General features: G+C 38.5%; 1 protein-coding gene across 5 annotated transcripts in view; it reads right to left on the bottom strand.

Moving 5' to 3' along the window:
• Positions 1-25,294, bottom strand: part of MYO1B (myosin IB) — a 180,700-nt gene that overhangs the window by 35,791 nt on the left and 119,615 nt on the right. For all 5 annotated transcript variants that reach the window (XM_058549453.1, XM_058549457.1, XM_058549454.1 and 2 more), the window contains 8 exons: positions 22,651-22,749; positions 21,331-21,434; positions 19,685-19,832; positions 19,292-19,410; positions 13,905-13,991; positions 13,216-13,281; positions 3,033-3,137; positions 894-956 (listed from right to left, as the gene is read on the bottom strand). In XM_058549453.1, coding sequence (XP_058405436.1) covers positions 894-956; positions 3,033-3,137; positions 13,216-13,281; positions 13,905-13,991; positions 19,292-19,410; positions 19,685-19,832; positions 21,331-21,434; positions 22,651-22,749 — 791 coding nt within the window. The remainder of the gene's footprint in view (positions 1-893; positions 957-3,032; positions 3,138-13,215; positions 13,282-13,904; positions 13,992-19,291; positions 19,411-19,684; positions 19,833-21,330; positions 21,435-22,650; positions 22,750-25,294) is intronic.

Raw genomic sequence — 25,294 nt, 5'->3', positions numbered from 1 at the left:
TCTGGCTTATTTCACTTAGCATAATGCCCTCGAGGTCTATCCATGTTGTTTTAAATGACAGGATTTCCTTTTTTCTCATGGCTGAATAATATTCACACACACAAACACACACACACACACACACACACACACACACACACACCCCCCACATCTTCTTTATCCCTTCATCCATAGACGAACACTCAGGTTGTTTCCATATCTTGGTTATTACGAACAGCGCTGCAATGAACCTGCGAGTGCAGATATCTCTTCAAGATCCTGATTCCATTTACTTTGGATATACACCCAGAAGTGGGATTACTGAATCATATGATCGTTCTATTTTTAATTTTTTGAGGAACTTCTATAGTGTTTTCCATAGCAGCTGCACCAATTTACATTCCCACCAACAGTGCACAACAGTTCCCTTTCCTCACCAACAATTATCTTTTTGATAATAACCGTTGAATAGTATGTTAAGAGGTCACTAGAGTTTTAGAAATGAAATGGATATTTTGATTTGGCAAAAACCTTTACGGCTGCTCCAAGCCTCCTCTGAGCAGTCCTCACATTCTAGGAGCCACGGACTGGAGCTGGACTCCCAACACAAAAGAAAGGCTGGTGCGTCTAAGGGCAGGCATATGAGCGTCACAAATGGGCTCTGTGAGATGGCACAGGATGAACACGGGGGATCCAAGCTAAGTATCAAAATATCCAGCTGTCTATGTATGTGTTCAAGAGCTGTGTATGATTCCTTAGGACTACAATCCAGTCTCCAGAACTCTGTAGTTCCCTAAAGAAAAGTGTCAAAATAGTGAAAATACTAAAGCTTCACATTGAAGGCAGCGAGATCATTCACAAGTAGTGAGTTACGTTACTAAAAAATTCTTTAGAAAACTGTGCCTAATACTCACATTTTCTATTAGGTCACAGATGATAGCGTTATTGAAGTAGTCAATGTGAGTCCATTCTATGTCCTGAAAAGCAAAACAGAACAAAATCAAATTCCATATGATGATGCCACCATACCACCATCCATAAAACAGATTTTGCCCACCTGACCATATTTCAATTCCTCTCTGAATATTTCCTTTATAAAGTCAGTGCTGCAAATGTCATCTTTCGGTTCCCAAAACCTTCTCAGTGCAGCAGCCCACCATTGACACGATCTGATTGAAACGAGCGCCCTTGACCCGTTCTGAGACTGCCTCCCATTCCACTCTCCCATGTGTGGCAACTTCCCATGCACTTCATTGGCCCTGGGCCAGACATTTACTCAACAGGCCCTCGGGTCAATATTACTTTGTGTATATTTAAAGTATTTATAAGGAAATAAGTCAGAACTTGATCCCAAGAATCTAAAGCCTAGATTTTTCTGTTCTTAATTTGTAATCACAAAGAAAAAATTAATTTTAGAGTCAATCTCATGTTGTAGGACAATTAACTACTTCAAGCGTAAAAACAGCCTAGTGCTAAGACAAAATCTTTTCAACATAAGGAAAGACACAAAAACCTCTCCACTGGTTCTAACACTAGCAACAAGCCAAATCTGGGAGGCCAAATGTAATCACTCTGCATCTGCTTACACTCTGTTCATTAGTGTAAACATTTATTTTTCTTCTAAGGGGAAGAAATTTAATTCATACAGCAAGCTAGGGATCTTCCTATATAATCTTAGAAGTGTTTTAGACAATCTGTACAAACTGTTTTAAGTTACAGATCAAAGTTTGGGCATTCTCTTTATGATGAGAAGACAGGAAGAGAATTAATCTGGCTTTTAGGATGTTTATGTTACCAAAAGGTGCCAGACAAATAGAAAACGTTTCTAAAGCATAATGATCATTCCAAAAGAAAAATGAAATATTTATGATTTAGCTTTCAAATAAATGGATTATTTTACTAAGTCACTGGGAATAATAATCACATTAGAAAAATCTATGCTAAGAGATCAAAAAAGGGAGAATTCAGTGTCCTTAATGACCTAAAATGACACCTTAGAAATGAAGAAAAATACATAATATCACTACTAAAATATTAAAACAAATAAGGAAAAGGAAAGAAAAATACAGACATAATAAAATAATTTATCTTTTTAATTTTTTTTGAAATAAATAATTTTATACTTAGAAAAATCTTGGCTATTTAAAAAATGGAAGGGCGAAAACCAAGTGTGCGTTTTATAATTAAGGTTGAAAGGACTTTGCAAACATTACTTCTAATTATTTTTAAATTACATTAAGTGAGATAGTCCATACATGGCACTAGGACAATACCTGGCATATAGTAAGCCCTCAACAAATGTTATCTGTTTTTATTGTAAAATTTTAGAAAATCAGTGTTTTTCAAGATTGAACAAAGTCTCAAAATATTTTTAAATTTATATACAGCAATATTGACTTTTTTGGTATACTGTCCTCTGAGTTTTGGCAAATGCATCGTGTCATGTAACCACCACCACAATCAGTCCCCAAATTCCCTCATGCTCCCTCCCTTTGTAGTCATGCTCTCTCACGACCCCAATCCCCTGGCAACCGCTGACTGTTCTCTGCCTCTATCACTTTGCCTCTATAGCTTGACATACAAATGGAAGCATCCAGTATGTAGTCTTCTGAGTCTGGCTTCTTTCATTAGCATAATGCATCTGGGATTCCTTCATGTCCCTGTGTGTCTCAACTGTCTGCTCCTTTTTATTGCTGAGTAGTAGGCCCTTGTGTGGATGGACCACAGCTGTCTGTCCATTCATCGCAGACTATTTTCTTAGCATACTATTATTTTACATCATTGCACCGGAATCCAGTGAGACTCAAGTCAGTAAACTGATATTAATTGAGCACCTACTATATGCCAGGCATTGTTCTGGGGAATAGCAGCACAGCAGCGAAGAAAATTCGCTGGTGTGGCTTAGATGTCACACCAAAGAAATTTTTAAAAGACACAATATGGCTAAATCTAGATAAATTTGATTTTGGCGACATGTTTATATAGTCTTCTGAAACCAGAATTTGTATTATGAGTAAAAAAGGAACATTTAAAAAAAAATATTTCAATATTACCTCCCGAATATACTCCTCCTGCTCTTCTTTAAGAGTAAGCTCAATGAAGATTTGTTGCAGCTTTTCATTACAATAGTTAATAATGAACTGTTCAAAGCTGTTGTCCTGCACAGGGAAAAATGAAGACAGCCTTAGAAACAAAGCCATTAGCTGTACTATGACGACGACACTCTAATATCTCAATCCACGAGAAACGTCACACACCGCCTCTCAAATTTAACTGTGGCCCAGCACGCGGCTCCCGGGACAGAGGCTCGCACATCGCAGGCACTCGAGAAACGATTCACGAGATAAGCAAATGAATGAAGTGTACACAAGTTATGCAGTATTTGAAAGATGAAGATTTTTAGTTGACGAAGAAGCACCCCACACGTAGTAAAAAATAAAAAATACATACATTTTCCCCGGAAAGATGAGAAAAGAAACAGTGAGATTTACAATCTTGGTCATCCAAGTTCTCGATCTTCCATTCTCAGGTGAAAATTTTGAGCTCAAGAAAGTCTTCCTGACCTGACCTCTTTCATTCTCCCACCCAGGGTCAGATTCCTCATTCTGACTCTTACATACCAACACTTTTAAAAAACCATGCTCTATGTATATATGTGTACACATGTATTGATCAGTTCACATTGATCTGTCTCACTAGACTCTACATTCCTAAGGGCAAGCGTGGAGTACACGCCTCTTTTGGCCACCACTGTAAGCCCCTGCCTTGCACGGCACCTCACCCCTAGTAAGTACTCAGTATGTATCTGATGAGGGCAGAAACGGATGAGGTGCCTACAAAATGGAGACCCGAGGGAATCAGCACATCAAAATCATCTCCCTCGCTAGAAACAATCTCTCTCTTCTCAGAAGGCTCACACATTTATTCCTCTTATGATTCTCAGCAGTTTCTCCTTCATGTTAGAGATATCTCCTCTGAACTCCGATGGAAGATCCTTGCCTCAATCATTTCGGAACAATCTACAGGGCTTCATGTATTGCTGTACATATTGAGGACACAAAATGCACGTCTGCTGAATGAACACACTTAACCAAGAACCACACCCTCCAGGAAGAGGTAGATCTGCTCGTAAAACTAGTTATTTTCACCTCTATCCCTCCTCTTTGCAGAGAAAGAGACGGCAGCATTGGTAGCAAGGGACGGTATGACCCCACCACTGATGAACCTGACTCCTCTCCCACTGAGGCGGCCAGTCCTGGCCTCATGAGCTATGAGGGTCCCTGGGCAACAGCGGAACTGAAGCTCACCACTCCCTGCGAATACACAGAACTGGCCTGCAAATCTCTCCATGGATGACGAAAGCAAAAAATCAACTTTGGTTCTACCCGGGACAAATTTTAAAATGATACTTATGATGCAGCATCTGACCACGTTCTTCCCTGGAAGTCAGCACAGGAGTTCTAATCACCAGTGACGAACTAACTGATCAGAGGAAACTGTTAACCCTAAACCATAAATGACACATAGACACTGTCACTGACTCTTCTTTTAATATTAAATGTAGTCATGGATAAAAGCTGTTTTTCTTTTAAAATCCTGAAAATTCTTACTAAAGGGCACACATTTATTTTCAATACTTTTGACAAATATGGTAGACACAAAGGGCAGTCCCCAGTATTCATTTTCACACAAAACTTCTAAAAACCATGTGCCCCAAACCTGGGAGCTTAACAGTTTTGATTAGAAGCTGAAGTCAATCTGGTATAGATGCCTTATTATTATTATAATCAGCACAAGGCCATTTCACATATGACAAAGTCTGGTTTTCTTGGTTTGGTAAAATAGATCCTTATATAATCTACTACCACAAATTAAAAACATAATAAAATTAAAATTTTAATGGTTATATGAGCAGATCTTTGGCTTTTTAGAAAACCAATTCATGGAGTAAATCTTTTCTGTTATTTAATAAGTCTGTGCCCATGGAGCTATTTAAACAAAATTATGCTAAATCTTTAAATGGCCACTAATGAGGAGAAGGAAGGGGAGAGCACCCAGCGTCCGTAGACCTATTACGTGGCTTGAACAACTTGAACAGGACTATGAAATACACACAAGCAGATTAGAAACCAGAGGCAAAGCTTCACAATTACAACACAACCTAAGAAGTTAGAGCTAAATTAAATCTCCTTTCAATGTTTAAAAATTCCTATATGAATTCTATACTTCATACCCACACAGTTAATCAATGGCCATTTACTGCAAAATTCACACAGTTGGAGAAGCTATTAACACAGGAGCATGCAACAGACCGTCACTGCAAACAGTTCATACTTACTGCATTCTGGTGCAAAAAGGGACAGATTACACAAAATGCAGTCAGTTCTTAATTTGCAATAAACTTCTAAAAGTAAACACTTATTAATAGTATTCAATGGTGCAAACGACAGATTTTACCATTCAGGCTGTATTTCTGATTGGCATAAAAACTTTAGATCAAGACACAAGTCCGATCTATTCAAAAGACAGGGCCACAATACCTACCTATGGTGTCTGAATTGCAGTTCTGCTAGGTGAGAGCCATTCAGGATAAAAACAGTTTGACTGAAATAGTGATACACCATATAATTTGTTTGAAGTCCTAAGGCTTCAGAATCTAATGCTTCTAATCCTAAATTATCAGGAAAAATAAAATGTGTATGACACATCCACCCCAAGAGTCAGGGACAGAGGCAGTTGGCAGGTCACGGAAAGAGTGATGGGATTCAGCAAGGTCCAGAGCACCTCCCCTTCCCCACCACAGCAACCCACCCCTGTGCTATACATGCTGTGTCTTCCCTTCAAACACAAACAAGGTGGTAAGGAGAGTGTTCTGGAGATGGTCTAAGAGCAAAAACTTGACTCTCCGACCTTATGCTGCTGCTTAAAGAACAAAAACAAAAACAGAATAACATAATTATCAAGGGAGAAACCAGCATACTTCCCCACAGAAATATCTCAGCATCTTTTGCAAACATACCTCACGGCCTCCAAAACATGTCATGAATCGCCAGAGCAATCACTACCGCTGAACACGAAGGCGACCACATTTCTTGTGATCTAAGTTTAAGTTGCTGACATTGTCCAAATTTTTGGAGAAATGGGATTTTACAAATCATTAAAAATAATTTGCAAAAATTTATAATTTGCAGAAAATTAAGGATCAGCCTGGCAACAGTTCATGAAGCTGCAACTTGCACAGGTCCAATGCCTTTCTCCATTTATATAGGCATTAAGTGTCACCAGGTTTTCCCTCTCTCCTTTATAAAATAGCCAAACTGGGTCTAGGAATCATCACATGAATATGAAAGCCCCAAAGCAACTTGGTATTTGGATACTTTTTTGGGTTGTCAAGAACTGTGCGGGTGGCCAGCAATCTCTGAGCTGGGCACTCTCTGCCACGTGTCAGTCTCATGAATCAGTGTCCGAAGGAGAAAGTGGGCAGGAGCTGGCTCCCATAAATGACTCACCTCCTCTGTCTCTAGTTTTCTACCCATGCTCCATGCATGGAATTTTTGTCCATTGTCTAACCCACATTTATCTTTAAAGACTGAGGGATAGAACTAAAACTTTTGGGAACATCTTCAAACAAGTACATCCAGAATTTTCCATCATACAGTCGCCTTGAATGATGCTCAGAATGACCCCCACCCCAATGACTGCTCTAGAAAACACAGGTAAACAGCAGGGTGTCTGGGTTCTATATTGTTTTACACTGTATTTACCAAGCGTATTTTGGGGTAGTAAGCATTTACTATATTTAGAAGTATATCATATACCAAAATTTTAAACTCCAGGGCTTCTTTCAAGAATTCTAGAGTTTGAGTAGCTCCTTTTAACATCAAAGAAACAGAAAATCATGCTCCCAACAGAGGTCATAACTGGTTTGTACTCCTAAGTGTCAATCATGAACTTTCCACTTGGAATGATTTTGAAAGATAGATAAAAAATACTGGCCTGTTACTACATTTGTATATTCTTCGCAATAGAGGAGGCTAATGAAGTCTTACACTCTTTAAGACAGATATTTAAATCTTGTACTCTTTAAAAACAATAAATATTGAAAATATTATGCAAAATAAAGGAGGCAGCTCTGTCGCCTCCCTCATTAGGATGGTGGGATGGGAAGGGGTTTGCAGGTGAATATTGTGTGTAGGAAAACGGGGGACAGTTCAAACACAAAGACCATCACTTATTTAAGCAAAAAGTACTGTTAATTACACAGTTAACTGATATGTCTTATAGTTCAGCACTCTCATTTGAGGTCAAATTTTGAACATAAGTTGGTTGGCGATTCTCTATTTTACATACAATGAAGTCTCTTGCCTAATAAATAAAACAGTACATTTATATAAAAATCATAGAACTTCGAGTGTAATATCATTGTTTTAGAGGATTTGGGCTACATTACTGCTTTAAAATGTGCTGTGGTCCTAGCGAAGATTTACACTTGGTGAAAAGCCTTTGGGCAGTCCCCAGTTACAGTGCTGTTTCTACAGAAAAATATAATGTACTTAACAATCCATTTTTAAAAATCACAATGTCAAGAAATGGGCCCCAAATCAAGAAGCGCTTTTTTTAGAAAGTGAACTTTACAAAAATCTTCAAAATAAGAGAAAAACATTTAACATTAAATATTCTCCTTTTTATGACAGAGATTGGATTGGTGGTTACCAGAGGGGAAGTGGGGAGGAGGGAGGGTGAAAGGGATATTTAGGCACATGTGTGTGGTGATGGATTGTAATTAGCCTTTGGGTGGTGAACATGATGTAATCTGTGCAGAAATAGAAGTATAATGATGTACAGCTGAAATTTATACAACGTTATAAACCAATGTTACCGCAATAAACAAACAAACAAAAAAAGAATGTAAAGTCCCTGAGAGCAGAGATTACTGTCTATTTTGTTTCCTATATAACCTAAGCCCCCATACAGTGTCTGGCATGTAACAGGCACTCAATAAACATTTGTTAAATGAAAAAAAAAGATACATGAAATCTGACACAAGTTTTATTTACTGCAAATCCCCAGTACCTAATGTTTTGATAACAATTACTCAATAAATATTTGTTAAATCAAAATTAAAAATAAATAAATAAATAAATATTCTCCTTTTTAGACATTCACAAAAATTCTTGAATGGCTAAAGTTTCAGAAAACTTCCCTTTAAATATATAACATTTTTCTTCCAGGTACATACTCAAATATGCGAAGTTTTAAGGAAAACAGCGTTATAGTGCTATTCTTAAATATTTTAAAACAGGCTTTGAATTAAAAAGTTAAAGCAAGAGCAAAGATGAACATATACGTACTATGAACCATATCAATGCCCACCATTTTCATTCTAAAATCTACTTTAAATCGTCTATTCCTCTTCAACTCTAAGTTCTCTAGCACACGAAGGACAAAATTAAAGGCAAAAAGCTGAAATGCAAGGTATGGCCTGTAACCAGAATCAATTTTCACATTAAAACAATTTAGAAAAAAAATCCTATACTCATGAGAGGGACTTACCAGGCTGCACTGACACTGGCCCAACTATTAGCTTATTTTATGTGGAACAATCACTGCATCCAGCCTATCACACCCTTACTGTACACAGGCCACCTTCAGTGACGTTCACAGGGACAGGACGAATAAGGCGAGCCTGATTCAAAATAAGTAGCCCTTTGCCTGTATGAAACCAGCTCAACTGTATGAAAAGTGAAATATTCAGCCACTGCTGTCCTGCTTTGATCTACAGGACACTAATAATTAATTAGATTTCCCCCTTAAACTACCTGCCAATTTTAATACCTATCAGATAAGTACTTAGAAAAGAGTTGAATCAATTTAGATTGCTCAACATTGTTCTGAATTTAATTTCATTTTTTTCAAGAACACCATTTGTTATTTTATGGAGATGCTATAAACATTTCTCAGAGATCAAAGGCCATGTTTTCAGTTATAAGAACACCCAAAATTAACTGTATAGAATTGGAGTGTTTGGATTATAATTCTCTTCCTTTGCAAACTAGACTTGTTCTACGAGGATTTATAGCTAGATTTTTCTCCTCTGTGATTTATAATTCACTTCACCTTATTTTTGGTATCAGTGTTCTACTGATCTGTTCTCCAAACTGGCATCAGATCCCATGTGGCCAGCAAGGCAGAGCTATTCACCCCGCTGGCACTGGAACATCTGTCAGTCAAACCCACGTGTCATCACCCATGGTTTATGCATCAGACTCCCTCTTCCATTTAGAGACAGACCACAGTGAATGAAAGGTTTCCACCAGCTCAGCTGAAACATCTTTTCATGGGAATTGTCACTGGGGCCGTGAGGCAGAATTAGAAATGTTAAAAGATTTTTTCCTGGACCTTTACTGTCCAATTCCAAAGTGATGCCCAGGACGTTCTAAAAGGCAGAATCCTTTATTCCTGCAGTCAATTTTCACTGAAGAACAAAGGCAGAATGTTCTCTACACTCTATAAGTTTATTTTCACTTGGGTGGATGATATCACAGAAATGTTCATTTTTGCATTGATAGATTCTGAATGCTTCCTACGAAGTCATACTCGGAGCTCTTGTACTACAGCTGGTGGTACTCCTTAAGTCTTAATTATCTGGCTTCTCAGTGTTAAATCTATGGGCTTCCTGACATTTCCACGTGTTCTAATTTTGCTGAGAGTCCAGGAAAATGCACAATGACAGCTAGGGTATGTACGTGAATATATTAAAAAAAGAATTTCTAAATCTGTATCCAAGAGCAGGTGAAAGTATCTTAAAAGTGCCCAACCAAATCTCTATTCTGACCTCTCCCAAAACAAATTTATTTATAAGTAAATAATAAATTATTAAAAATAGAGATGTTTAGAAGATTAATCTGAGAAGGACAGAGACCAATTAACTACAGTCATGCACCACATAACATTTCAGTCAACGACTGACTGCATATACGATAGCGGCCCCATAAGCTTAGTACCATATAGCCTAGGTGTGTAGAAGGCTGCACCATTCAGGTTTGCGTAAGTACACTCTGTGATGTTTGCACAACAATGAAATCACCTAACGGTGCCTTTCTCAGAACATATCCCTGTCATTAAGTGATGCATGACTGTATAATGAAAAACAAATCTTAATTCCGTCAAGGAATTGGGAAAAAAAATCAAAGCTTTTACTACATGGAGAAGGAAAATTAACTTCTAATGATTTTATGGCCATCACAAGATTTGCTACAGACATATAACTGGCTGGATTTGGCCTTGGCTGAAAGTTCTATTTAAGAAGAGTAAAAATGTAACGTGTTTGGTTTTAGGAATGTTATATATACACAGATTAGGATGAGGTAAGATAAACTGTAGGTGAGGCTGGATGTTTTACAAGGGCATACTATGCAGAGGTCAAACAGCTAGAATAGCACATATGGTTGGAATTTGTAGTTTGCTCTGGAGATTCCTGTCTACAGGAACCGTTGGTCTCAACCTTGACTGCACGCTGGACTCACCTGGGAGCTTTAAAATACTGCTGCTGGGGCCCCACACCCAGGGATTCTGACTTACTGCTCTGGGGTGCAGCCTGGACATCTGAATTTTCAAAAGCTCCCCAAGTGATTCCAACGTGCAGCTAAGTTTGAGAACTTCTGAGCTGGAATATTCCTCTGAAGAAAGGAAGAAGAGCATTTAGAAACATAATGCAGGCATTTTTATAAGCTAAAGTCCACAGTTGTAACAGTGTTGAGAAAAATGGTAATATACCGTGCAGAAGTAAAGCATGTGCAGAAGGATGGGCTTGGAGAAAAACTTGAATTAACCATTAGTGAAAAATATTCCTGGATTGCTACAGGGTGTTTCACCCAGTGCCAAGTTATAGGGTGTTTCCAACCAGAATATCCAACTTTTGTTCTGATTAGGTCTGTAGCAAAGACACTTTTAGAAAGTAATCTACTTTCCTGATTAGACTTTCCTAACAGACAGGATGAGAACGCCAGCAACAGACCCTCAATCTTAGGGCCAAGATCGTAATCTCCTAGCAGGCAAGGAACATCTTTGTCTTGTTTACCACCGGAAGCTGGCTCATATTAGGCACTGAATAAATACTTGAGAAATGACTCCCTCACTTATACATGGTCAAATCTGCTCATGAGGTATAACTCAGATCCCTGAGTGCTGTGAGAGTCTCTTTTCCCATAGCTAACGAACTGGAAGATGAAGCCAAACCAATGTCCCATCACAACCCTATTGTCCTATTAAAAAAAAAAAAAAAAATCCCATTTATTGTGATATGACCTTAAGCATCTGCCCATCAGCTTAAGGATGTATAAATTTTTTTTCTGGCAAAACAAAAATAAAATAAAATCAGTTTCTATGATTTCAGAAATATCACTGAATATATCTTTTTCTTTTAACTTTCTAGTGAGATCACTGCTTTGGCCCTGTTCACGAAACCATCTAAATTTAGATCAGCAATGTGCCAGGTAAGAAATTATTTTCCCTGCCAACTGTAAAGAATGACTTGGACATGCTGTCCATTTAGTGACAGTAACCTTTCTTGCTAGAAAGAAATTAATTTTGGCACCATGATTTCTGTGTATACTCAAGTAATTCTCCTAATGCACAAATCTCAAATTCTTCCCCTTTAACCAAGGGACCGGAAGCTTTCCTTTGCAGAGTCTGCTAACAGGGCGCCAATACAAGCAGACATTGTGCTGAAGAGCGGTCTTCTAGGGGCAGTACGGGGACAGCAGCCAGTACATAGCACAAGTGTCCCACATTCTGCCACCAGCACACAGACGAACTCCGGGAAGGCTCCCCACACTGGCCAGAAGCGTGGAATGATGACAATGGCGCAGAAACAGGGGGCATCAGAGACTTATCACATTTGTTTTTTTTCCTTATTTCCAGATGCTGAGACCCTATGAGTTGAAGGGGAAAAGTGAGGAAATGGCTCTGTAGGAGGCCTTTTATTATTTCTTAGGCGGTCTGGGGTTAAGTCTTGAGTCCACGACTTAGTAGCCATGTAACCTTGGGGGAGTGCCTTGGCTACTTCCGGGGAATGACGTCAGAGCCTTACTTCCCCATCATAAAATAAGAATAATAATGCAGCTACTTCCTTCATGAGGTTGTTGTGAAAATTAAATTGGACAATATATGTAACACCTACCCAATGCTTGCATGCAGTCATCCCTCAGTAACTATTTACCACTAGTTATTAAATGCAGAACACGATCAAGCAGGAGGAAGGCCCTATCACAAAAATAAATATTGTAAGAAAAAGGCATTTGCTAGAAAGGCCTTGTTTAGCTGCAGGGAATGGGCTGACGTTTTTTCTGTGATTCTGTGAACCCGATAAATTGGAACATGTAAATTCTGTGGGTGGTGATTCTGGGCAGGGCCTGGTTATTTGAAGGAATTCACAAGTCATTACTTGTAGGGAGAATTAAGAAAGGAGAAGCCTGATCAACTCGTTATGTTCCTGAACCAAACTAAAATACCACGCCTGAAAGTGAGAGTAAGTGTTTTAAAAGGTCGTTAAAACAGCTTCTAAATGTCAAAGTTAGGAAGGGGGTAAACAGGAAATTCTAATGTAAGTATACAACGTTTAAATATTTAATTTGTAATAAGCATGGAATCTTTTAAAAAATTCATTATGAACTTCAGCAGAAATTTTTTCAACCTTTGCAACAGAACTCATTAGTGTAAGATCACAGTTGGATGAGACCTGAATCATTTAATCACTTAATCCAATAAATCATTTAATGCAGACCCTCTGATGAGTCCAACAGAGATGAAGTGACCAGCTCTGGCCAGGCCATGGCCAGCATTTGTCTTTCTTGTTCCTGGATCTTTTGTGGCACTATCCTGCCTCACTTTCCTAACAACCTACAAATGAATGAATGAATGAACGACCATAGGCATAATGTCCATATACCGTGTTGGACATTTCACAGTAGGAATTCTGTATCTGCAATCTCAAAAGTCAAGTACTGAGACAAGAAGTTCTTTTTAAACAGCACTGTCTCCAAAACGTTGACTCTCAGCACTTAAAACACATGTACACACACACACACACACAAATTTGTTACATCTGCACAAAGGTTATTTGTAGATTCAAAGTTATACTATTAATTGTATTAAATGTTGTCTATAGAATATACAATTTAATTTCCAACTATTCCACATTAATAAAGATAATACAAAAAATAGAAAATAACTTACCTCAAAAATTTCAAAGCCATAAATGTCCAAAACACCCATGACCTTCTTTCTCACTTTTGTTTGTGCCTTAAAAAAAGTTTCAAATTAATGGGTTAATTTAGGCATGAAATATAACACTAAAAGCATATCAAGGAATATAGACACATATTACAAGTTAATTGTGTTTCATAACTAGGAGGATAACTGTAACTTAGTTTATTTTTAAACATATAAGATAGGATATTGGTATGGAATCTTTCAGAAATTTTAATAATAGATGACATTTAAAGAAGGCATTAGTGATATTTAATTTAAAAAAAGATCACTGAATCTTACAATGGGGTCTTTCAAAATCACCTAGTGCAATATCCTGATTTTACTGAAGAACATATTAGTAGCTGGAGAGGTAAAGTGACCTTTTCAGCCAAGTAGATGAGCCACAACCAGGACCTAGGATACTAACTCTCAGAACAACTCTGCAAAGACCACTCTATGCACCAGTGAGATTTCTCATAACACACATGGCAAAACAAAATAGATAGAACTCCTGAGAAATTTCAATCCTATGCAATGGAAATTCTTTTCAAGGAACAATCTTTATAAGTGGTCATCAATTATCTGATTATAAAATTAAAATATCTTTAACTTAATATTGATACTCTGAATACCATTTATTACCACTGATTTATTTGGTTATAGAGATTCAGTACCTTAATGCTTTCGTTGATTCGATTTACCAACCATGAAAACAACCTGCTATAGAGGTTTTTAGCCAGAGCATCACGAGCATAGTAAGCCTATTAAAAAGAAAAAGAAAAACTCAACACTCACAATTACCACAAGCCTTCATTTCAATAAAATAAGATATTTTTAAAAATATTTAAAGCTCTTTTATTTCAAATTTTTTTCAGAGCCAGTTTTTATTATACTCTGGATGAACAGTCAAGCTGTTGAGAGAATTAGGCAAATTGTTTATACCCAGTTATTATACTCTTTTTGCATCCCAGGAAACTAATTCTAGATATTGCAAAAGCTTTCTCCATGAAGATATTCATCTCAGTGTTATGGAACAGAGAAGAATCAGAGGCAATTTAGAAGTTCAACCACAGGGGATTAGTAAAATAAATACATAAACACCCATTGAAAGAGAAGTTACACAGTCATCATAGAATGATCATTATGAAAATTAGGTAATGAAATGGAAAATGCTTACGTTATGTTTTGTGAAAATAAAAAATTGTATACGTAATACAATGACAGCTAGTTTTTTTAAACCCCTAAACATAGGAAAGGAAACTCAAAGGAAATACATTCAAATGGCTTCATTCAATCTTTTGAGCATTTTTTAAAAATCCTCCTAATGTGCAGTATAACAACATGTTGTTGGACAATACATTGTATACTAAAAATAAAACCCTTTGCTTATTTATTAATTTGAAAGCTGTTCAGAGCTACTTGACAAAGAAGAGGCAGAAGACATATATGTCTCTATAACCTTGACTTAGAACCCAAAGGCTGGAGAAGAGGTTTATTTGGGAGAACCAAACAGCTCTTAAATGCACTGGGTGCTGAGAATGTGCAGCAGCTGATGCTAATTAGTTGTGTGACACGGGTGCTCCTGGGAAGGCCGAGATGAGCGTCAGCAGCCTCAGGAGAGAAAAGCTAGGGATTTTGCTGTTGTTTTTAACACTCTGGCCATATGTGTACTTCATTGCTTACAAGTAGAAAGTTGGTTACTACTATTAAAGTAAATCATTACCTTTTTATTTTACCAAGAACACAATTTCTTAGATTATGTGGAAATTCTTTTTCTACATTTCTTCCTAATTAAAGTGTAACAACTTTAATAACACACACACATCCCCAGCAACGTCCTGCAGCTGAAAAGAGAGCGCCTTTTCCCTACATCTGATACTTCCATGCTAATCCCAAACCGTTCTCCCTAAGTCTCAGGCAGCTACTCCAGTCAGAGGTAGAAAATCCACCTAGAAGTTGGCAAAAAATAAACCCAACTGCGCAATGCTGTGTTGGGTGGTGGGTAACGATTCCATAGCAGAAAGTGCACGTAAAATGCTGAAACAGAGAAAGAAGCCTAAATTTAGATGCATACCCTTTCTCCAATCCCCTTTCTTCTAGTTTTTACTGTTTGTTTTTTTGTGAGGAAGATCAGCCCTGTGCTAACATCTGCCAATCCTCCTGTTTTTTTTTTTTTTTTGCTGAGGAAGACTGGCCCTGGGCTAACATCCATACCCATCTTCTTCCACTTTATATGGGATGCCGCCACAGCATGGCCTGACAGCGGTGCTTCGGTGTGCGCCTGGGGTCCGAACCGGCGAACCCCGGGCTGCCACAGTGAAACGCGTGCACTTAATCACTTGCGCACTTAACCGCTTGCGCCACCAGGCCAGCCCCTAGTTTTTACTTTCTTAAAATAGATAATTTAAGCGTCTAGAACATTGCCTGGCACACGGTAAGTCTACAGATGTATTTATATTATGATTTTTGAAGTAGCCTCTCCTCTACCATTATTTCATAAGCCTACACAATTCCTTCTCAATCCTTTCTCCTTGTGAAATCCAGTTATCTCAAAACATCACATAATCTCAAAACATTACGTATTTGTAAAGAGACCCTTTCTCATCGTAATGTCATCTTCCAGTTTTCTTAGTTGTATACTACCTGCTTCCTACAAACCACTATTTCAATATGCAATTGAACTAATAGCCACAGCTTATTCCGGTAAACTGCTTTATAATTTTTAAAGTGTATTCACAGCCAATATTAATCTCCTTTCCTTCCTTTGATCAAATATTTATTCCACGAGTCACAAACTCAAATGCTTCCAGGGACTGGGTGATAGAAATGAACGGGAAGTAGGGAGATCTGCAGAGGCTGGAGGATGCATTCCAGGTTAAAGGCACTCAAATTCACAACTTAAGAAGTAAGCAAACAAAACAAAACAAACAAAGGAAAAAACTATCCTTTCGCCAAATAACTATGCCTATTCAGCCATAGCTGGGCCTGGGGGCTACCAACTTGCCAGCTCTGACTTCTTGAGTCTGATTCATGCCATCTAATCTCCACAGTAAGATCTGCCAAAGTACAGGCAGGAATGTTCATTCTCATTTAAGGATCACTGATAAGGTGTGTAGCAATGAGGGAAGACACTGAGTGTGCTGATTCACCACGTCAGAGTCTCAGCACAATATGAAAAGACTGTGTTTCTGCAGCTGCGTGAAGCTCACTGAGCAAACTCCCAGGAGGAACCTGCTTCAGAGATGACTGGCACCAGGTGTGGCCAGGACAGTACATGTCTGGCAAGGTGGGGACACAGAGATGTGTGGACATGGGGCCCACCCTCCAGGAGCTTACAGTGGAGTGAAGGAGATCAAACCAACATGCACGGAACAATCAGAGGGCAGCGCCAAACTGCAGGAGGAAAAGGAGTTCAGAGAAGGGAGAATCAGCGAGCCCACATGACCCAGGAAGGCTCCATGGATGAGGGGCAATTAGGTGGACCATTGCGACAGGCGGAAAGAACGAGCAACGACATGCGGGGTAAGGACAAGCAGGAGCAAGGGCACCAGGTGAAAGTAAGTATGGCATTTAGAGAACTAGCAGGGAATAAACCGAGATAAGCCATGTAGGGTCAGATTACAGGGGGCCTTGGAGGCCAAGGAGAGAGTATGTGGTAGAAGCTGAATGACAATAACTCTGTCTTGACTTTCCAATATTTCAATATTAATCATCGTATCTGGGGAAAGATCTAAATGCCTTAGGGAAAATGAGGCATGAAGCAATAAAGATGATAATGGAGCCCAAGAATCGAAGTTATGAGGAAAAGTCAAAAACACTTCTCACTAGAATCAAAACTGTGTGGGCAATAAGATTGGTCGAAACAAATACTCAGAACCCTGCATCAAAAAAAAACTTGAATAAGGAGCTGAGTAATCAACGATCTCAAGCCAAATTCTTTTATGCCAAAAGTTAAAAGAATATGGAAAAGTTTTACCCAGTGACGCAGGGTGACTCAAGCTTAGGAAGTATGCGGCACCTGGGCCAGGTTTCTGTAGAGGACGATTAAAAAGCAAGAGTAAAACACAATAAAAACAGACCAAAATATATCCATATATATATATTCCCTATATTTCCATATATATATACATGGATATTCCTAAAGGGCCTTCTTATAAACAACAGAGGTCTTCTCATGGCATCACTATATACTGAAGAGTCCCCACTCTGACTATTGAAAACATCCAAACTCAGTGTGACCTTCAACACAGTGGTTCTCAAAATGTAGGCCCTGAACCAGCAGCTGCCTCACCTCTGAACTTGTTAGAAACGCAAATTCTTTGGTCCAACCCTAGACCTACTGAATCAGATACTCTGGGGTGCGGCCTGCAAGCGTGTTTAACAAACCCTCCGGGTGATTCTGATGCTCACTCATGTTTGAGAACTACTGCTGTAGACCTCTACTCTGACCCCAAACTTAACCTTTCTAGCTATACTGCTTTGAATCCTCTTTACGCATCTAAAGCTAAAGCCAAGCTTAACCAACCGTTTTCCTCATATGTACTCCAAACCCGGCTTTTCTCACTATTTTTTTTTGAAATGCCCTTTTGCCTATTCTTTACACATCTAAATCCTTCAAGACTTGCTCAGAAACCATCTTCTCCATGAACTCATCCTTAATCCCTTCTGTCCTTACTGATGGTCTACAAGGGGGCTTGTGCTGAGTAGGTTCTCAACAAATCGTCTTAAGTCAGCCACTTACCATCTGACTTTGAATGATAAGGCTGACTTGGACAGACATGACAGCAGAAGTAGTAATTTAGGAAGAAGGACACATAACAGTTACAGCTAGGAAAGGATTGTTAGAAATCAAATTTACATATAGATGAAATTACAGTATTTTTCATAGCCAAAATACCTCACCTAAAATTAGAAATCAACGTTGAAAGAAAGCTAAAGACATGTATGCATTCTTGGATTAGTGGGAAAGACTAGTTCAGAGTAGCAGAGAGAAAGATTAAATCCACCCTACTGTCTTACAGATGCTTAAGACTGCTTACAAGAGGGATGAGAATACAGTTGGACAAAGTAGGCCTGAGTGGGAAAAGTCCTCAATTAGTCATTTAATTCTAGCCCAGATCCACAATGACTGGTGGGAAAGTGTTTAAGCCATTAATAGAACCAAGGGTTTACAGTGAAAGGGCTCCAGAAGCTGCCTAGGTATACATCCCTTCATCCATCCATTCATCCATCCATTCATCCATCCCTTCATCCATCCATTTAACTTGAACCAAAGGAGAGAAGAAGTAAGCAGCTCAGATTTGTGTCTTAGAAAGACCTCATTGGCCTCAGTGTGGAGGATAGAGGGGGTACAATAAAGAACGCAGGGAGGCCAATTTGGCCATTTGACCACAAGCTGGCTTCTCCCACTGTGTTCTCCAAATTAGTAAACGGCAATTCCATTTTTCCAGTCGCTTGGGCAAAAAATGTTGGGAGTCATCTCTGACTCTCCTCTTTCTGTCATACCACATATCAAGCCATCAGCACATCCTGCTGCCTCTGCTTCACAATATATCCAGATGTGACCACTTCTCACTCCACTGCTGTCACTGTTCAAACCACGCATCACCCTGCTTTTCCTCCTCCTTCCCCTACACTCTGCTCTCCACACTGTAGCCAGAATGACCCTTTGAAATACAAGACAGGTCACGCCCCTCATGCTCAAATCTCTCCAGTCATTTCCCACCTCACTTAGACCCAACCTCCCCACCCCCAGCATTATGGATCTCCCTCACTCTGCTCTATTTTTTCTCTTTGTCCACAGCTGGCTTGCTATATACATTTATTTATTTATGAGGTCTACTGGCTATTGTCCGGCTCCTCGTGCCAAAATTTTAAGCTCCATGAGGGCAGGGATCTTCATCTGTTTAGTTTCTGCCCCACTGCCTAGAAAGATGCCTGGAATAGAGTATCACAGTTAGGATAAGAGCCTGCAAAATAAAAATAAAATTTTTGTATCCGCTTGTATAAAAATATCACACAGTTTTTAAAAACTCACTTCTGGATGTTATGTTTCACCCACCTGAGCCACGTTCAATGTAGTTGAAACTTTCTCCTGCTTGGCCTCAACTGTGCGGAAACTGAATGCCCGTTCTAGAACCGACTGATCAATGCCGGTCAACTCACAAATCTCTTTTAACTCTGTTGGGGGGGAAACGGACACAAAAAGTAACTGTACATGTGCTGCTAATAATCATTTTCAAGGCTTTGAGTGTTCTTTCTAAATCACATTCAAACTGAACAGAAAATACACAAATCAAAAGACTTAAAACTTAGCTGTAATTAAGTTTCTGCTCAGTTTCACAAGAAAGGTTTTTCAAACCAATGAAAAGCAAAAGTTTTACTTTCTAGATTAAAAACCGGGCAGAAGTTCAAAGGAAGTTTTCTAAACAAAGTTGACTCTGCACTGACGTACCGTTTTTATCTTTGATTTTGCTCTCGTCTAAACCATTCACTCGAGATTCCGGCTTGAACTCAATGTTGCCCAGTTTCAACACGGCTGCCACCACCTCCAAGACGGACTCAGCTTCATGGTCCATAAAACCCACAATCTGCATGGCGTTCTGAGAGGGGAAAAAGCACCGGTTTTCTTTCTGTGGTTCTTTATTATTTTTTTTAAAAGAATCATATTAACAGATTTGTTCTGAAAACACAAAACACAACAACAAAAAAGACACAGTATCCCAGAATAAACTTTCCAAAAGGCAAACCTATTAACAGACCTGATGTAGCACCAATGGGGGGCTATAACTTGTTCAGGGGTTTCAAGCTATGACTCAAGGAGCCCTAGGGCACCTCGCACGCCGTGGCAAAGGGGGGCGTGCAAAGAGAAAGAGAGAAGGAGAAGAGGCTGAAAGCTGAGCCTTGAGTTCCCACTCTTGCTTCAACTGCAGCGGCTCAGAGAGTGTGTGCGTGTGTGTGTGCGCGCGTGCGTGTGTGTCTGCGCCCACATGTCTTTTTTTATAGTTGGGTTCTGCTGCTAGAAACAAAACCAAACAAAAATCTTTTATAACTCCCTACAAAATAAACCTCCTTGTTTATCTTACATGTGGGAAAAACCGTGGTTTGCAAAGACAAAGTGCCTGATCCAAGGCACTAGGGGTAACAAGGAGCATTGGTTTAGTCATAAACTTTTATAGAGTGCCAATGATTTGCCAGGCAAAGTGATTATAGAACCAGTCTTGAACTCAAGTCTTAAAATCATGTCCAGGAACCAAGAGGCTTCCCATATGAGGATGTTTACACAGTTTTAAAAAATGACATGCTCTAAGAAATGCTTTCTTTTTGAGACTAGCCCAATTTATTTTTATTTGTTTGTCTGTTTGTGACTAGGCTACCTAGCAATGGGAGTAATTTAAGTTTTTTGTTATGGAAAATTTCAAACATATACGAAAGCACAGAGAACAGGAAAAGAACTCCATGTCATTTTCCCTCACCCCCAAAGATGAACTGCTGTCAATCTCGTTTTATCTATAATCCGACCTACTCCCCCCACCACCACCACAGCTGTCTCATTGGAAGTAAATAACAGTTAACTACATCATGTCCTAATAGGAGTAATTTTCAAAGTGCCACATAAACATACAACATAGGCTATTATTTAAAATAATTTTTTTCTAATGAACATGAAACGCCAATCATTCCAGTTTATATATGACTTTTAACAAACTGTATTAAAACATGACTTCTGTCTCAAAGATAGTTTCATATTAACATGTTCCTAGGACAGTTTTCATAGCCAGAAATTAGCTACTGAGCTATGGATATGAAAATACTTGGAATTTAAATATAACATTAAAAGAGTCAAGATAATATAATAAGAAAGCTCCTTTTGATAAATAGTAAAATCACACACTCTAGTAAAGCATGGCCTTCACAATATTGTATGATTTTTGAGTTAGTAAAAAAATCAAACTAATACAATAAATACAAAGAATACAATAAATTCTTGTATAATTCTAAAACATTAGGGAGCACGAGTTACACTTTTAAGAAGTCAGAATGTTACCAATTTCAGTTGAGCAATATAGTGCTACTCATCTTAAGGGGTTCACACCTTACCCTAACGGTTCTGAAATTCGCTGCATCATCCACTCCATTAACTTTGGCAGAGTCCAAACTCAGGTAGTTATATCTGCTGAAGTCCCGCTCAAGTTTAAGTTTATCTATTGAATCACACACATAAGTTAATAAGTTACTTCAATAAATCTAATCATCTTTAATATCTCATTCCTTTAATCCTTCAGATAAAATGACTTTTACATTATGTATTGAATCAACAGAATAAAAATTGATACCCAAATACCAATAATAGCACTTTTCTAAAATCACCTTTAACACTGTTGTACATATCTCAAACTCTGCTTTTTTACATTTATTCTTATTGGGTAAGGCTCTTTCCATATTTTTATAATATAAAATATCTTTGATGTACTATTTCACTATAACATAAGATGTCTGCCCAGTCCCCCACCATTGGACATTTGCGTTCTCTCCAGTCTATAATAATAAACATAGGGCAGTGATAAATGTCCTCATACAAAATGTTTTTTGGATTCTTCTGAATTATTTCTTTGGGATTTCACTGGGATTCCAAAAAATGGTGCACCTGGGAGGCAGGTTCTGATCATTTTATAACTTATTTTGGATTGCCAATTAGTCCCCCAAGAAGACGACCTCACTTTGAAGTGACACCCACAAGCTTTAAGGAGACCAATGCCTGACAACTCTGCCAGCTTCATCCTTTTTAATAATTTTTGCTAATATATGTATAGTGAATACTTCAGTGCTATTTTAATTTGCATTTGTTGATTATTAGTAAGGATGATTTTCATCCAAATGTTGTTGACTTTCCATAGCTCTTCTTGTTTGAACTATTTGTTCAAAACTTTTCATCACTAGGCTTTTGGCTACTATCCCGATGGATTTATATTAATTCTCTAAAATATCCAAAGGTCAGATTTTTAACTCTTCTATCAGTTACAAATGTCTTCTCACTACTTTTAAATTTCCACTGAGAAATTCCTTGTTTTAGAATTGTACTCACCTACTGCTCCCTGCTAATAAGTTTATCTAACTCTCTCCCCAAGTGGAATAATTATATTCTTCCATTTTATCTTTTGAATTTATGATTAGCCCCTCCCCCAATATTTAGCTCTGCTGGTAAACCATCTGAGGCCTCTGGCCCAGTGTCTGGTAAGGGACAGGAACACATATAAAACAAATGCTGGGGTACGATAGAGGCAAACACACCATTTTCTTCAACCAGAGGCATGGAAAAATTTTAAGAAGGAAGGGGAAAAGCTTCTGGGACACTTTTAAAAAGAATGCTTTGGAAACTGTGGTGACATTAAGAATTAAAACATGCAAACAAGGACTTACTGAGGAGCTCTTCAGAGGCTCCAGAGAGCAGCTGATAGAATACGTGGAAGTTTCTTTCACCTCTTGGCTGCTTAACAACTCGAGATTTCTCTAAAAGATCTAAAGAGGAAAAGAATCAAATCATAGCATAGTATTAATTTCACTCTCAAATCCGCCATGTGCTCCTCCCCGCACCTTTTGTTTTCATTTTCTGTTTTGTATTAATAAAATAATAACAGAAGATACATTTTCAGTTCTACTTCCAGGAAGGACAACCCTAACTGAAATCAGCAAATTAAACACATCAGGTTCTTTTTAAACATCAGTGAATATACAAAATATGTTCAACAATACATTCAACAAGTTAAAGACTATAGTTTTTAGACTAATATTCTCTTGGTTTTATATCATATAAGATAACAGTAAATTCTTCAAAATGTAGCATTACAAATCTAAGCAATGAAATTCAGCCATTCAGTTACAAATCCACTTATTATAATGATAAAAAGTTAACATTTTTGAGATCTTATTATGTGCTAAGTGCTTTACAGACATTAATTATCTCATTGAATCCTCCCAATCATTTTGTAAGGTTTTCTTTAACAGATGAAAAAACTGACAGTCCAAGACTTTAAGCAGGATTTGAAATGAGACCATGTGACCCAAGTGCAGACCCCATCTTATATCCGTACGTCCTGCGACCTGGGATAAGTGAAGCAGATTTTCTTGATATGTTGAAGTCTTAGAGAATGAAAGGTGGTTCTCTTTAATGGAATTTGGTGTTATTTGACAGTACACTTTCATCGCTTCCAAATAACTTTTCATCGCATAAATCTGATGTCTTATCATGTTTTCAAACTTTCATCCAGAGAGGGAAGGAGGGAGGGAGGGAAGCAGGGAGGAAGGGAAGCAGGGAGGGAGGAAGGAAGGGAGACGTGGAGGGAGGAAGGGAGGAAGGGAGGAAGGAAGGAAAGGAGCGAGCCAGCCAACCAGAAAGCAGCCATTGTGGCAGTATGCAGGAAATGGCAAAGTACAATGGTGGAGAATATTCCTGCCTGGACTCCTGCTTATCACTGACCGGTGATATAAAAGAGGGTCTGGGTCCTGTGGGCAAAGGCCAAATTTAGTTATAAAATTCCAAATCAGTGATCCCATTATTGAGCACTAATTCTAGAAAACACACACATTTGATTTCCAATCAGGTTGAAATCTAAACATTATCCAAAAAATGAATGAGAGAGAGAACAATGTGCGATGTTTCCGGGAATGCTCATTGAATTTCTTAATTTGTATTTCTGGCATCCACACCCGCATGTGAAGAGGAGGCTAGGTAGAGTTAAAAAGTGTAGATACGATGAATGAGAAGTCCTAGGGTACTCTGAAAACATAAAGTCATTTGTAAGAGTGAAGAGACGAGTTGCAAGGACACATAAAATTAAGTTGACTAAAAAGAGAACAAAAATATGTAAATACAAAAATTATTAGGAACAGGATGCTGTGGAGTTTTAATTTTCATCTCCAGCTCTCATTTGACTTGGATGACTGCCAATGCCCTCAAATCATACATGGAGAATAACGAAGACTTCATATTTAGCAAAAAGAAAGAAAACAGGAATCGAAAAGCACAAGTGAGACAAAATTTAGAAAAGAAAGGATTGTGTGATATTCATCATCTCTAAGGATTGAATGTTTCAATCAATAAGTAAATACTGACATACAGAGCAGAAGACAGAACAAACAGGTAAGGATAAAAATGCAGTATGGCTGTATTTATCATATGACCAAGTTCCTATGTGGTCCTAAGAAGACTAACACAGTTTTAGAAGAAAGAACCCACAGGGAGTGAGCAGATTCTTCATTAAGAAGCTAATCCTTCTAGGAAATTCCTCAAGCCTAGAAGAAAGTAACTCGACTACATGAAAAATATAAACAAATGCTACAGTTCACTTCATCCGCTCATGCACAAATTCCTTCAATCAACTGACTTACTGCTCACCCACTGTGTGCCAGGAACTACTTGGGAATGAGCCTGGCGTCGACTGCAAACATGACTCTTGGCCTACAAGAGTCACTCATGCTCCCAATTTCTCCCACCACCCAAACCACCAGCAGCAGCTCTTTCCAAGGTGGGATGCCACGGCCCTTAAGAGAGAGCAGCAGTTAGGGGTGGAGAAGGCAGAATAACCATGTGTCCTTCTCCTGTCAAAGCCCACAAACCCCAGGCTCTTCCCATAGCACTAAGAATCCATGCCTCACAAGCAGTAGCAGCCTGCTGCCTTCTCACCTCATAGGGGCGCCTTAGTAATGATGACAAATCATTGTTTCGTGGCACTTATCCAATCACATTCCAATAAAAGCAAATTGCAGTGCTTCAAGACATGAAACAACACCTTCAAACCATGTGACAGGGCTACACTGTGCAACAGGAACACATGGGCCAGACTAATGCTTGGCATTTTTGGACAAATGCTCATAGACAATGAAGAGGAGAGAAACAGCAATGGCTACGAGATTCAGCAGATAACAGCCACCAAGTTAAAGAATAATATCTGCTTGTGCAGTCTGGAAAGGAATGTAGGCCGTGTACTTCTTGAACCACAAACGCTGATATGATCAGTGATTACTATCATATTCAAATATGAAACATAATACAATGTGTTTAAAA

The sequence above is a fragment of the Diceros bicornis genome, chromosome 10 (genome assembly GCF_020826845.1).
Source record: "Diceros bicornis minor isolate mBicDic1 chromosome 10, mDicBic1.mat.cur, whole genome shotgun sequence".
In the NCBI taxonomy this organism is placed as follows: domain Eukaryota; kingdom Metazoa; phylum Chordata; class Mammalia; order Perissodactyla; family Rhinocerotidae; genus Diceros; species Diceros bicornis.
This window is presented reverse-complemented; position numbering and strand designations above follow the sequence as displayed.